We start from the raw sequence: 15434 nt of genomic DNA, 5'->3' as shown, positions 1-15434 counted from the left end.
TAACATGCATTTAGTGTAATAATAAGGGTCTGGAAATGCATCAAAAAGATCAGAATAATAGAAAGGTAGGGCTGGTTGGGATCTCAGGAGGTCGTCTTAGTCCATCCCCCTCCATACTGAGCTAGGACCAAGTGAACCTAGACCAGCCCTGACAGGTTTTTGTCCAGCTTCTTCCTAAAAACCAGCAGTGCAGGGGCTTCTACACCCTCCCCTAGGAGCCGTTTCCCAGAACTTAATTCTCCTTTTAGTTAGAATGTTTGCCGTAAACCTCCCTTACTGCCCATTATTGCTAGTCTGACTGTCAGTGGGTATGGAAAACAATTGATCTCGGTCCTCTTTATAACAGCCCTCAATATATTTGAAGACTCTTACCAGGTACCCCTGTTAGTCTTCTCTTCTGAAGACTAAATGTCCAGTTTTTGTAAGCGTTCTTCCCTAGGCAGGTTCACTTCTGTTGCTCTCCTCTTGAGTCTCTCCAATTTGTCCGCATCTTTTCTGAAGTGTGGCCCCCAGAGCTGGACACTGTGGTCTAGCTGTGGCCACCGCAGTGCTGGATGAAGGGATGGATTGCACCCTCAGCAAGTTTGCGGATGACACTAAGCTAGGGGGAGAGGTAGATACGCTTGAGGGCAGAGATAGGGTCCAGAGTGACTTAGACAAATTGGAGGATTGGGCCACAAGAAATCTGATGAGGTTCAACAAGGACAAGTGCAGAGTCCTGCCCTTGGGACGGAAGAATCCCAAGCATAGTTACAAGCTGGGGACCAACCACTTACGTAGTAGTTCTGCAGAAAAGGACGTGGGGGTTACAGTGGATGGGTATGTCTACACTACCCCCCTAGTTTGAACTAGGGGGCGTAATGTAGTCATACGGAGTTGCAAATGAAGCCCGGGATTTGAATTTCCCGGGCTTCATTTGCATAAAGCCGGCCGGTGTCATTTTTAAATGCCGGCTAGTTCGGACCCCGTGCCGCGCAGCTACACGCGGCACGGACTAGCTAGTTCGGATTAGGCTTCCTAATCCGAACTAGATAGTCCATGCCGCGTGTAGCCGCGCGGCACGGGGTCTGAACTAGCCGGAATTTTAAAATGGCGCCGGCCGGCTTTATACAAATGAAGCCCGGGAAATTCAAATCCCGGGCTTCATTTGCAACTCCATATGACTACATTACCCCCCCTAGTTCGAACTAGGGGGGTAGTGTAGACATACCTGATGAGAAGCTGGATATGAGTCAACAGTGTGCCCTTGTAGCCAAGAAGGCTAATGGCATATTAGGTTGCTTTAAGAGGAGCATTGCCAGCCGATCCAGAGATGTGATTATTCCCCTTTAATTTGGCTCTGGTGAGGCCACATCTGGAGTATTGTGTCCAGTTCTGGGCCCCCCACTATAGAAAGGATGTGGACTCATTGGAGAGGGTCCAGCGGAGGGCAACCAAAATGATTAGGGGGCTGGAGCATGAGACTTATGAGGAGAGGCTGAGGGAGTTGGGTCTGTTTAGTCTGCAGAAGAGAAGAGTGAGGGGGGATTTGATAGCAGCCTTCAACTTCCTGAAGGGAGGTTCCAAAGAGGATGGAGAGAGGCTGTTCTCAGTAGTGATGGACGGCAGAACAAGGAGCGATGGTCTCAAGTTGTGGTGGGAGAGGTTCAGGTTGGATATTAGGAAAAACTATTTCACTAGGAGGGTAGTGAAGCACTGGAATGGGTTACCTAGGGAAGCAGTAGAGTCTCCATCCCTAGAGGTGTTTAAGTCTCGGCTTGACAAAGCCCTGGCCGGGTTGATTGAGTTGGGATTGGTCCTGCCTAGAGCAGGGGGCTGGACTTGATGACCTCCTGAGGTCTCTTCCAGCTGTATGGTTCTATGATTCATTTGCATATTTGCATATTCATTGTGTAAACAGAGAATATGCAAGTATTCACATAAAATGTTACCAGTCTGCAAAAGGCCCCGGCCTCCCGAGTCCCCCCAGTACTCACCCTAACCCTTAGAGCCTCCCCCCCAGCACCAGCCACTGACCCTAGAGTCCCCTGTATCCCAACACCCCCCATGCCAGTCCCCCACACCTTAGATCCCCCTCACCAGATCACCAGTTCCAGCCTCCTGTTTCCAGATCCCACTGAACACAACTGCCCCCATAGCCTCCTACAATGCCTAAAGTTGGACCTGTGATTTTCCAAACACCTGCTGGTTCTCAGCACTGCTTATGGTGTGGCTGGATGGGAGCTGGTTCTTAGTTACCCTGCTGTGTAAGTCTGTTCTAAGTCCAGTTTTTCATCTCAGTGCTCTGTGGATGGATGAGATGTTAGGTTACAGGCCAGCCTGCTGGAGTCCAGTTCAGTTTCTCAGAGGTTGGTTCTGCAGCTGGGATATTTTACATATGGCAGGTGACCTGGGCTTTGAGGATATGGAAGGTAAAGGAAGGGAAGGCTGCTCATTCCGCAAGGCCCCAAATGACCAAGTGTTCCATGCACATGCTTGTGTGTACAGACCCATGTGCTCACTCTCTCTTTCCAAGGTGGTTATTGAGGGGAGCTTGTAGTTGCATCAGACCAGGGAAGGAGTTGGGGGAGAGGGCTGAGCAGGCATTGTGCATTAATTATTTTTAAATTCTTTGATGCCCTTTATCTCATTCATGCAACTTCAAACATGTCAGACTGAAAAGGTATTTGCAAAACAACCTGCTCTCTCCTAATCTCACATTATTTATATTTGTCAGCTTTTCATGTACAGATAAACTCTCTGTGATGTCTCACTCCATACACACAGGGGAATTTCAGTTTCCTGCATCAGTAGAGCGGGTGCTGATGGCCAGGAAGCTGAGCAAATTACATGGTTCACATGGTGGTACGTGAAATAGGAACATTGCAAACGGGAGAGAGGAACTGATTGCAGCTATCCAGTTCTGGCTACTCTTCAGAGGCCCAATGGCTGTCTCAGCCATCTGCAGGAGCTGAGTAAGTTTCTTCCTGATGATGGTGGCTTGACTCCAGAAGCCCAATAGTCAGGCAGCAGGGGCCTGCTGTACCCCTTTCAGCCATGCACAGCTCACTACATGCTTATACCCATTGCTTAGCTGTGACAACCCCTATCATTTTGAACACTGAATACTAGAACTGGAAGGGACCTTGAGAAGTTTGACAGGGCGTGTGCACAGCTGAAGCCTAAAAGCCCTGTGGCACTGTGTCATGGAGTCCAGTCTCTTGGAATGGATTCATCCCTGTGAGGTAAACAAGGCTGCAGTTCTTATGTGATTCCCAGTTCCTCTGAGTGCAATTGCATTCCACAGCACTCTTCCCTCTGCCTGCCCTTCCTTTTACCTTCCTCTCAGATGTCTCCAGCCAAGCCGGCCAGTGCTGCTAACCTGCTGGCCATAGAAAACCGAACAGAGACAATGATGGGCCTTTCTTGTGGATCTTGCTCTGCTCCTGGAAATGTTGGTGCTGGATTATGTTATTTCCAAGCCAGGTGCCCTGAGGATTAATGAGGCGTTTGTGCTTTGTGAAGAAGCGATTTACAAATGTGCTTTTACACCACATAAGTCTTACTAATGAATTCATTAACACCCTGCAGAAGCCACTCCTGCCTGGGTATTGATTGGTGGCTGCTCTTTCTGAGACAATTTTATGTCTAGCAACTTGATGTTGTTGGTATAGTGCCTGATAAGAAATGGCCTTGGGTGTCATGCAGTATAGCAAACAGGTATTGAACACACATTAGGTTTGTTGGTGTTTTGTGCCTGGGAAGCACTATATGTTCTTACTGGGGGAGTGAGGGGAGTGGACTCCTGGGGTATGAGTGGGTATCGGCTGTTGGTGTGTAAATGTTCAGGGTTTTATGGTGCATGTGTGAGTAGGTGTAATCAATTTCTTGGGGCTTTGGGGATCTTGGGCATGTGGGGTGAATATGCAGGTGAGTGTGCATGTGCAGCACTACCAGAAGAGTCTTGTTTGTGTCATCTGAATGCTCGAGTGTCCGTTCCTAGGGACTCTGCCCCGAGTCCTTGTAATAGAAATGTAGCCGTGTTAGTCTGGTGTAGCTGAAGCAAAATGCAGGAGTCCTTGTGTGTGTGAACGTCACTCTCCCAGAAGAGTCAGGGCAGGTGGGAGTTGCCAAAGGAGCCTGCAGCTGACCTCGGCTCCACAGAAAAGATAACTTGTTGCTTTTTGCTGCCTTGGGGCAAATGTGGAATAGCTGCGGTTCCCTGGTGATTGATTGTTTCTTCCTTCTCCCACCTTGATGGCTGTGATGTTATGTGTAAATCTAGGCACAGGTGGGATTTTGCCCAGGTGAGTCAGTGTGAACTTGCAATGATTTGGAGAAGGTGTCCGTGGGAATTTTTCTTCCCTGTGGAATGAGCTTGTTTCCTCTTGAGTTTCCAGTGTTGAATGCTACTATAAACGCACAACTGTGCCCCCTGGAATGTTTTCAAGCCTCTTCCAGTGACTCTTGAGTTTTGTCAATGGCTTTTGAAAATACTTTCATCAGAACACCTCCAGGAGTTGGTGGGTGTCTGAGCCAGTGGCAACGTTCACAGGTTGGCTGAAGACTTGTGACCCCAACGAGGTTCCCCACCAGGCCTGTCGTATGTTGAGGCCCTGCTCTCCAGTGAGCATCCTCCATGCAAGTGCTTGACGCAAAGTTCCCCTCCCTGCATGTCCAGACAGGTCTTCAGGATGTCATTGTTTTATGGCTGAGAGCATTGGAGGAATAAGTGTTTTTGTCCCCTCTCCCTCCTGTGGCCAACACCCAACCATCTTCTCTGCTTGACCCTGGACTGAGGTTACCCCAACTCATAACTCCCATTGAAAGTGTCTCAGATAATGTCTCTCCAGAGCATTAGTACAACCTCTCCTCCCCCGTGGAATGAGCGTCTGTAATGTGAAGCATCTTTCCATCTGATGGGTGCTCCCTTGCAGAAGAAGGATGGGGTCCCTGGCAATACTGCCTGTGATAGAGAGTGATTACGTGTCTTGCACCTCACAGGAATCTGTCTGTGCAGCAGGAACAGGTTAGGAAATGTTTACCAGTCCCTTTATTTTTGAAACCAAAGTTTTCTCAGTTGTGGTTTTCAGTGAGCCATGTGTTTAGTTTTTCCATACATGGAGCCTGCTGCATTATGTCACTTTGGGACAGGCTTGGCTGCTCACACTAATCTCATAGAAGCTCTGCTGAGCCAAGGCACATGGAAAAGCTGGCTGAAAGGAAAACAAGTGATTAACAAACTGAACATAGAAATATGTGTCCCCTCTTTACAACCAACAGGCATTCTACTTATTCCCACTGTCCCTTTGTCCCGTGCAGATACCCTAGTTCTTTTCTATCTTTACAGCTCCAAAGGACAAGGTGGCATATTTACAATCATTGTTCTTCCACAGTATTAACTCTTGGTTAACATGGTGCCCTGATCAAACTCCACCTCAGTAGTCACACAGCACCCACTTGACCCTTTCTGCTGGATGGAGGATTTGTCTTTCCTGGCTGTGTGCAGTTACACAGCTGCCTTCTCACAGAGGCAGGTACATTGCATTGGTAGGTTTACTGATGCTTCCAGCTCCATTGCTTGCCTCTCTGTGAGGTTGTGCAGGTGTTGGCTGGCATTTGTAAAGGCCCCCCAGCTCCCAGGTGGAAGAGGGCCAGGTAGTTAATGTCTTTAAAAGTAGGTGAGGCTCAGATACAAATCTGTTTTCTGAAGTCTCAGGTTCTCATGGATCCTGAGATGTCTCCCCACCTCATTGCTTTGGCTGTGAGGATGGAGACTTGGAGCTTGGAGGTGAAAAGAGGGAGAGCTGTAGCTCCTTGGCTTCAAATCCCACACAGGACACATGTGGAATGAGTGAGCCCTCTCCTAGTTTCATGTCACCGTTGTCCAGATTGCTGTCCTACGACTGGCATAGCAGGAAATGCAAGTTAGGACTGAACAGCAGCAGGAATAACAGGAGGGGCTAGGGAAGAGCTGAAGTGCACTGGCACAGTAGTGATTCCCAAGAATATGAGCAGGAAGGGGTGTGGTAGGTCAGGATCGGGGGACATTGGCATAGTTGGAGGGAGTTGAATGGCATTTAGCTACTCAGATGAGTCTTGCAGTTTGATAAACTGTAAATCTGTTTGTGCTTACAATGCAAACAAAGACTCGGCAGCAGCAGCCCAGGCCTCACTGTATAAATCTTATTTCTCTCTGCCCAGGATAAATTTCTTTCACAGGATAAATTGCTGCATCCTGAAGCTTCCTATTGGGAGGGAAACCGACAGAATTTATGGATAACTTGCTTTGCTAGTAATATGTCTGGCCAGAATATGTCATGGGCACATATTGGGATTTTGGGTTTTCAGTCCAATATGAATTTTAAAAATGAATCTGTTAGCTCCAAATTGCCTCGGGAAAGCAGATTTCAGCTGTTGCATTCCAGCTCTGCTTGTAAAGCCATCTGTCTTTGCATTTGTGTCTGTAAGTACAAAACAAGAGCTGGATCAAATGCCTAGTACCTAGTATGGACTCCTGGAAGCCCACCCCTCTCTCATCCTTCCATTGCATCCTCACTGCTTTTTGGCATGTGTTGAGGAATCAGCTGATTACTTCTCTTTGGGGCCAGGTGCTGAGTGTTGCTCCCTAATTGTATTTGTTCTCCTGGCCGGAGAATCTCTACAAAGGGCCCAGAGCTCCCTGTAAGAAAGTGCAGTCTCATTAGTCCCATTGGTACAGAGTGCACCACTCACTGAAAGGAGACTCACGCCCTTGGCTGCAGGTATAGGGCAGACCCTGGGGATTGGGCCTATGGTGTTCCAGTGTCTTGTGGCCGTGATTATCAGCCACATCTCCACGTGAGCTGCTGGGGCTTGCTGTGCGGTGTAGGGCACTCATGATGGGCACCTTGAAGTTCTTCTATTCCGATTTACTGTTCAGTCGTGTCTGTGTAATACTCAGTGTGGCTGGGGCTCAGGCAGGAAAGTCGATTGTCTGTGGGAGGCAGAAGAAACCAGCACTGGCCCCAGGGGAATGAGGGAATGGGCTGTACAGGACTTGTTAGGGTTAGCTCCAGTGGTTGTCTCAACCACCCAATCCACTTCTGAAAACTTAGCAACATCCCCTTGGGTGAGCGGCTTAAGAACTCAGGAACAAGCTGCTGGTACAGCAGGGTATGGGGCAGCCTCCCCTCTGAGGAAGACCCCTGCTGACTCAGTCCTGAAAGCATTACACAGGGACTTGTGTCTTTCATCCGAGCTAATTCCATGAAGCCTCTCTGTGTTTAGTGCCCTGCAACCTTCTCATTCAAAGTCAGAGCTGCGACGGGCAGGTGGGTTGCTGCTCCTTTGGGGTAATGGTTAGTGCGACAACCCAGAAGCTTTCTGTGTTTTGGTGGTTCTCTGTGCTTCCAGGCCATCCCTGCTAGCTGGGCCCCCTCCCTGAAGCGCGGCCTCACTGCTTCTCTGAGCTTCATCCATCATTGGGATTGCCTTCTTGGACCACCTCAGGGATTGCGTCCTCTTCTGCAGAGCACAGGACATGTGCGTGCCCAGGCAGCTGAGAGGTCTGGGAATGCTGCCGTACCAGGCCCAGCTTCTGATGCCTTTGAACTGGGAACTCGCCTAAGATAATGTTGAGATGTTCAGGGCTCTTGACCCACCCCTCAGGCTCCAGCAGAAATCCAGTTCCCTCCCCTGCTCCATTCACACAGACCCTTTGGAGGAGCCTTGTGGAAAGAGTGGATAAGGCCCCCCCATGGTGACGGCCTCGTGGCTGAGCTTTTGCCAGTTTAGGAATGGAGGCATCCAGGGCCCAGGTTCATTGATATCCCAGCACCTTCTTGCGCTGTCTGTTTTCTAGGGGACTCTGAGCTCCTTGGGGAGGGTTTGCTCTCTGTTCTTCGCCTCCAAGCACAGAATTGTTCGTACATGCCCAGGACTCAAGTCCTCCCATCTCCTTTCTGCTTTTTGGCTGCAAAAATCTTTCGTCCTTCTGTTCTAGTCATTGCAGGCTCCAGACTGCAACCTGGGTGATAAACAGACTCGTGAGTCTCAGTCACAGACCAGCCTTTACCTGGGTCCAAGGCCTGCTGTCTCCAGGCCCCTTCTCCCCTGCCTCTACCTCTAATTTCTGCCCCCTCAGTCCTGATCCCAGCTGCTGGTTCTGTATCTCTGTCCCCTGGCAGCCTGCTGCATCATCCCCAGCCACTCCCTGCTCGGGGGCACTGCGGTGGTCACACTCTGGCTGAGGTCTCCTCCACCAGGCTGGGATCCTGGGAGCTGCTGCCAGCACTTTCATGGACTTGCTAGGTCCTTTTGCACAAGTGCCCTTTAGAGGTGCTGCGTGCCCAGCTGCCAAGGGCTTCCATCTCTGCTGATCGGGCCTCCTGAGTGCCCAGGAGTGATGGCTGAGCAAGGCGACTCTCCAGTGGGTGCCGTGTGCTGCTCTGCCAGGGCCCAGGCACAGGGACACCCACAAAATGCTGGAGCACTCGGACTATAAGAGGAAAGTGTATCTGTAGCTAAAGAACCCCTTAAATGCTCCTGAAAATGTAGGTGGTTCCCCATACTGTGGGGCTGCAGGGCTGGGCCTGGTGCTGGGGAGAAGGGTTGGTGGGAGGGACTGGAGGAGGGGCAGTGCTGTGGGGGAAGTCAGTGTCTAGGGTTGGGGGCAATGTGTGGGAAAGGGTTGGTGGGAGGCCGAGGGTGATGCTGTGGGGAAGGAGATGTGTGGGTGGCTGGAGGAAGGGCAGCGCTGTGTGGGGAAGGCTTGCTGTATGGGTTGAGGGATGGTGCTGTTGGGGGGCAGTGCTGTGGAGTTATGGGCAGCACAGCAGGAGAGGAGCAGTTTGGGGATGGTGTGTGGGAAAAGGTTGCCATGTGGGGCTGGGAGGGAGTGTCAGTGTGGGAGGCAGAGGCAGTCCTGGGGGGTGCAGGGGAAGAGGCACACCACAGTGTGGGGGGGCAATGGAGGGGGGAGAGTAGGGATGTTAAGTAGAGGTTAATACACTAATTGAGTAGTCAACTACTCAATTAGCTGATAAAGGGGCTAGCTCCTGGGGGCGGTGTGAACTGGGACAGCTGCGGCTCTGCTTTTTAAATGTAGTGAGAGCTGCCAGGATCTTAGTCTCAGCTCGCACTGGGTCCCCCACTGTGCCTCTCCCTTCCTTCCTCTCCCCCCCGCTCCCCCCGTGGAGACAGTGGTGGGGGGAACTGGCTTTTAAGCTGGCTCCCCCCAGCACCAGCTTCTGCTCCCTCTATCCTTGCTGCTTCTGAAGTAGCAAGGGGGGGTGGGAAGCAAGTAGCTGAGTAGTGACTGCCTGATAAGCTGAGGCTTATTGGATAGTCGACAGCTCAACTCGTCGTTTATATCCTTAGGGCAGAGGCAGCACTATGGGAGAGGGGCAGTGTGGGGGGGCGGAGGCAGAGCTGTGGGGGAGAAGCAGTGTGGGGGCTGAGGCAACCCTGTGCGGGAAGGCAGGGGGTGGCATTGTGGGGAAGGGGCAGAGGCAGAGCTGTGAGGAAGGGGCAGTGCTGAGGGGCTTTTCTCTCTCTAATGTCTGTTCCTGTTCCTCCTCAGGGATCATTCACCAGATGAAAGGCGACTATGACTCTGCCCTGAAGCTCCACAAAACTCACTTGTGCATTGCGCAGGAGCTGAATGACTATGGTGCTCAGGGCAGGGCCTATGGCAACATGGGCAATGCCTACAACGCCCTTGGCATGTATGATCAGGCTGTGAAATACCACCGGCAGGAGCTGCAGATTTCGATGGAAGTGAATGATCGGGCCTCGCAGGCATCCACCCATGGGAACTTAGCAGTGGCCTACCAGGCATTAGGTGCCCATGACCGGGCACTGCAGCACTACCAAAACCACCTCAACATCGCCCGGGAGCTGCGGGACATACAGAGTGAAGCTCGGGCCCTCAGTAACCTGGGGAACTTCCATTGCTCACGAGGAGAGTATGTGCAGGCAGCCCCTTACTATGAGCAATACCTGCGCCTGTCCCCAGAGCTGCAGGACATGGAGGGGGAGGGGAAAGTGTGCCACAACCTTGGCTATGCCCATTACTGCCTGGGGAACTATGAGGAGGCTGTAAAGTACTACGAGCAGGATCTGGCCTTAGCAAAGGACCTGCATGACAAGCTGAGCCAAGCCAAGGCCTACTGCAACCTGGGCCTGGCATTCAAGGCCCTAATGGACTTCAGCAAAGCCGAGGAGTGCCAGAAGTACCTGCTGTCTCTGGCCCAGTCTCTGAACAACTCCCAAGCCAAATTCCGGGCACTCGGGAACCTGGGAGATATTTTTATATGTAAAAAAGATGTCAGTGGTGCAATAAAATTCTATGAGCAGCAGCTGAGCTTAGCCCATCATGTCAAAGACAGGAGATTGGAGGCCAGCGCCTATGCAGCCTTGGGCTCTGGGTACAGGATGATACAGAAATACGACAAGGCCCTAGGGTACCATACACAGGAACTGGAGGTTTACCAGGAGCTAGGGGATCTGCCGGGTGAATGCAGAGCCCATGGCCACCTTGCTGCAGTCTACATGTCCCTTGGGAAATACACCATGGCATTCAAGAGTTACGAAGAGCAGCTGGAACTTGGACAGAAGCTGAAGGACCCCAGTATAGAGGCCCAAGTCTACGGCAATATGGGCATCACCAAGATCAACATGAATGTCATGGAGGAAGCTATTGGGTACTTCGAGCAGCAGCTTGCCATGCTGCAGCAGCTGAGTGGAAACGAAGCTGTCCTGGACAGAGGCCGAGCCTACGGAAACCTGGGCGATTGTTACGAGGCTCTAGGAGATTACGAAGAAGCCATCAAGTATTATGAGCAGTACTTGTCTGTTGCTCAGAGCTTAAATCGCATGCACGACCAGGCGAAGGCCTATCGGGGCCTGGGAAATGGGCACAGGTAACAAAAGCCGAGGGCTGCAGTGTTGCATGGCCCTTGGCAATGATAAATGGCTTGGAAGTGCATGAGTGGAAATAGCCAAATGATGATGATTGTTTTCTGTGGTGACCTTCCCTATTCATGTCATTCCATGGTGACCTGTGTCACAGCCAGAATATGGGTGCACATGCTCCCAGTGGGAGTTGCTGGCAGGGAACCAGCCTGAGCACCCAGACGCAAGACAATGTGCTGCATTTGTCTCACACTATGCAGTCACTGGTTAGCAAGCTGTGTGTGTCCTGTGGGGAGACAAAGATTTGTTTAGAGATATGGATGGACAGCTAAGGGGGTGGGCATAGGGCAAGGTATGTGCAGAGATAGTATGGGGGAGAGGAAGCTTTACAGATGCATTTGTGTGGGTTGTGAGTACATGTACCGATATGAGGCTGTAAAGCTGTGGAGGATGTGTGAATAGATGTATGTTGGAGGTGTATGGCTGTGGAGGATACATGGAGACTGGGGGGGTGTATGTGTATTGGAGATGCATGACTGCAGTGCATATGTGTATGGAAAGCGGGTGGTGGAGAGGTTGTAGGGGTGCCTGCGTGTGGCTATAAGGAGCTGCAGTGGTGTGGGGCAGGATATATTCACCAGGTGCTGAGGAAGGACCGAGCTGTCTGGGTGGTGAGGGGTGAGGTTATGCAGGCTGTGCTATCACCCAGAATAATTAAACTTCCATTTCCCTGCCCCAGTGCTCTGGGAGTGGGGAGTTTACAGGGGACAAAGGAGGCCTGAACAATTCTTTGGGCCTGATGTAGCTTTTGTGAGTCTCTCTTTCCTGGCAAGTTCAGTGATGGTAGCTTTGAAATTCCCTGAGAGCTAGCGGTGGGGCCATGCCAGACATGAGCCAACTGCAGAGCAGAGATTCTCTGCAGGGACAGGGGAAGATGGTTTTTATGTCATGCCCACCCAGGCAAAGCAAACGCTGCTTTTCTCTCTGCACAGGGCAATGGGAAGTTTGCAGCAGGCTCTGGTCTGCTTTGAGAAGCGGCTCGTGGTGGCCCATGAGCTTGGGGAGGCGTTCAACAAAGCCCAGGCCTATGGGGAGCTGGGGAGTCTGCACAGCCAATTAGGAAATTACGAGCAAGCCATCTCCTGCCTGGAACGGCAGCTAAACATTGCCCGCGAAATGAAAGACCAGGCTCTGGAGAGCGATGCCGCCTGCGGGCTGGGGGGAGTCTATCAGCAAATGGGTGAGTACGACACCGCACTGCAGTACCACCAGCTGGACCTGCAGATTGCAGAGGAGACCAACAATCCCACCCACCAGGGCAGAGCGTATGGGAACCTGGGACTAACGTATGAGTCACTGGGCACCTACGAGAGGGCAGTGGTTTATCAGGAGCAACATCTCAGCATTGCAGCTCAAATGAATGACTTGGTGGCCAAAACCATGTCCTACAGCAGCCTCGGGAGGACGCACCATGCCCTGCAGAACTACTCTCAGGCTGTGATGTACTTGCAGGAAGGTGAGTGGATTAGCAATCCAGTGGCTTTATGTCTGCTGGGGGTGGGGAGGGGTCATGCCCTGTGAAAGGCAGCGATGCCAGAACGGGAGTACGCACGCCTGAGATCTTTGCCAGCTCTTACAGTCACGAGCAGCTACCACCCAGGGCCCTTCCTTAGTGGCCAGGCTGCCCAGACCTTCATGCAGCAGCACGTTGTGGCAGTCAAGGGGATGGCAAATCTGCTGAGGGTCAGTCAGTGCCTTGGGGGTAGGGTTAATGACCAAACTTCAGGCAGCCCAAGTCTCTTAGAAAAGCCAGTCTACTCTGAGCAGAGAGAGGGAAAACTCCTCTGGCGGTGACACTGCAGGCCAGGAAATGACGTGATCCACAAACAGCCCCCTAGGATGAGCTTGCCTCGGCTGGGAGCGACCTGTTTCTCCCCTTCTGATTACTGTGGAGTGGGCCTCAGAGCCGCTTGACATTGCACCGCACAGTACTATTTGAAGGGGGCATGCAGTGCAGCTGGGGGCCCCTTTGGTCTGGCCGTGCACGCTGCTGCCGCCCCATCTCCAGGATAAGAGCAGCCTCTGTGCCACATGGCAGCCGCAGTGCGAGGAAGAAGTTGAGTCAGTGGGTTGAGTGGAATGGGGGAGCTGGGCTGGCTACAGCAGCTACAGCAGTTTGGCTGCTTTCCAGGAAATGCAGGCTGAGCAGGATTTCCGTGCAGTCGAGGGGATTTCAGTTAAAATGGTGGGGGAGATCCTTGCAGCTCTCTTTCCTGATGGGAGGTGACCTCCCTGCTGCTCCAGCTGCTGAGAATCCCTGCAGGCTGCTCTTCTGCAGCTGAGCTCGGCAGGCCCCACATGCCAGGATGTAAGTGTGATGTTCCGGGGCCTTGGGCGGTGCTGGCACAGAAGTGGATGTTTGTGTGGTGGGTCAGATGGAAATCTCTGCCCCAGCTTTAGCTGCACCCGCCCTGGGAGGTCTGGCAGGAAGGCCTTGGCTGAGGAGAGGCAGGAGAGTAAGAAGGGCCCGAGCAGCACCTGGCAGCTCAGTTCAGTCGTGCTCATCTCCAATGTTTGAAGGGCTAAAACCCAAAGATCCCAGCCAGGGGCTGCCTGCTGTAGGCGTGTCCTGCCAGTTGGCTCTTCTGCGCCCCTTGTGTTACTCACTCAGGGTATGTCTACACTACCCCCCTTGTTCGAACTGGGGGGGTAATGGAGTCATACGGAGTTGCAAATGAAGCCCGGGATTTGAATTTCCCGGGCTTCATTTGCATAAAGCCGGCCGGCGCCATTTTTAAATGCTGGCTAGGTCGGACCCCGTGCCGCACAGCTACACGCGGCACAGACTAGCTAGTTCGGATTAGGAACGAGGTGTACAGATGTACAGCTAGTTTGGAATAGGAAGCCTAATCTGAACTAGTTAGTCCGTGCCGCATGTAGCCACGCGGCATGGGGTCCGACCTAGCCAGCATTTAAAAATGGCGCCGGCTTTATGCAAATGAAACCCGGGAAATTCAAATCCCGGGCTTCATTTGCAACTCCGTATGACTCCATTACCCCCGCTAGTTTGAACTAGGGTAGCTAATGTAGGCATTCGAAGTTGCAAATGAAGCCCGGGATTTAAATATCATTGATATCTTGCTGGGTGCCGCCATTTTTAAATCCCCCTTAGTGCGGACTCCATGCCCGCAGCTACACGAGGTGTAACAGTAGTTCAAATTAGAAAGCCGAATTCGTCCACACTAAGGGGGATTTAAAAATGGCGGCACCCAGCAAGATATCAATGATATTTAAATCCCGGGCTTCATTTGCAAGTTTGAATGCCTGCATTAGCAGCCCTAGTTCGAACTAGGGTGGCAGTGTAGACATACCCTCACCCTCCCACTGATCCACTGGTTCCAGCAGCATAGGAACATGTGCAGCGCTTGTCTTCCTGGGGCACCTGCACACAGGGGAGTGGTCTGCTAGCACTGCCAGCAGGGGCCACTGGTGAAGGGTGACATGGGGGCCAGCAGCCACAGGAACCCTCCAGCCCAAGGAAGCGCCAGTCAGGACAACCCCTCATCAACCCCTCCCCCCAAGACGTGGCCAGGGGACTAGTGGGGCTGGGAGTCCAGCAGTGGGAGGCCCCCACTCACCAGCAGCAGTGGGGAACTGGGGAGAGCAATGGGCCCCAGCTCACTCTGGCCCCCAGGCATGTCACTCCACTTCCCGCCGCTGGGTTCAGGGTAGTTGTGCCCCTCTCCCATGTGCCACAGCTGGGGAGCCATGTGGCACCGTGTCCCCTGCCAGTGATTGCAGGGGGCAGGACCTCAGTTGTGGGCAGCAGGCTGCCTGTTAGTCCCTGGCCACCCAACGGCTCTGGCCCCACCTACTGTTGTCCTGCCCTTCACCCCTCCTGGCCATGGCATTTGGGGACATGTGACCCTTCATGGCCCCCCCGCCCCCATGTGTTGCCCCTAACTGCTGGGACCCAGCGTTAGCCTGCTCCTGTCTGCAGCCTGAATACATCACAAGGGGCAGAGGAACCCACCCTTCGTCCAGCATATAACAGTAGCAGCAGCAGGGACCCTTTTCTCTAGTCTCTACTTACTCTACTTCTCCTCTAGGACTGAGACTGGCAGAACAACTGGGACGTAGAGAAGATGAAGCCAAAATCCGCCATGGCCTAGGCCTGTCCCTCTGGGCTAGTGGGAATCTGGAGGAGGCCCAGCACCAGGTAGGCAGCAGCTCCTGCAGATGGAAGGTCTCTCAGTGCATCCCGGTGGGGTCCTCTTTTCCCCGGCACCTGGGCAGAGATGACTGGTCACTACTCACCTGGGTGCAGTCTCCTGTCCCCAGACACTCTCTCTCTGCCGTGCCTTTGTGGAGCAGAGACAAACATCTCTCTGCTTTGGCCTTTAGGTATCACGCTGTGCCGTGGGCTCTGTGAATTCCCCAGTTTTACATCCTGGCCTGGACCTGAATCTCACCAAATGGCACTTTCCTGCCCCTCTGCCTTGGTCCAGTGCAGTACAGGGGGTGGGGAGCTGCCTGCAGGGGCAGACCTGACTGCTGCT

The 15434-nt window shown here is 52.5% G+C and overlaps 1 protein-coding gene across 7 annotated transcripts in view; it reads left to right on the top strand.

The window, feature by feature from the left end:
* TTC28 (tetratricopeptide repeat domain 28) overlaps positions 1 to 15434 on the top strand; it is a 585613-nt gene that overhangs the window by 477896 nt on the left and 92283 nt on the right. For all 7 annotated transcript variants that reach the window (XM_075898909.2, XM_089775262.1, XM_075898911.2 and 4 more), the window contains 3 exons: positions 9542 to 10883; positions 11868 to 12391; positions 14985 to 15094. In XM_075898909.2, the coding sequence (XP_075755024.2) occupies positions 9542 to 10883; positions 11868 to 12391; positions 14985 to 15094 (1976 nt within the window). The remainder of the gene's footprint in view (positions 1 to 9541; positions 10884 to 11867; positions 12392 to 14984; positions 15095 to 15434) is intronic.

Source organism: Pelodiscus sinensis, chromosome Z (assembly GCF_052426305.1).
Source record: "Pelodiscus sinensis isolate ZL-2025 chromosome Z, ASM5242630v1, whole genome shotgun sequence".
Taxonomy (NCBI): Eukaryota; Metazoa; Chordata; order Testudines; family Trionychidae; genus Pelodiscus; species Pelodiscus sinensis.
The sequence above is the reverse complement of the archived record's forward strand: the minus strand, read 5'-3'. Positions and strand labels throughout refer to the sequence as shown.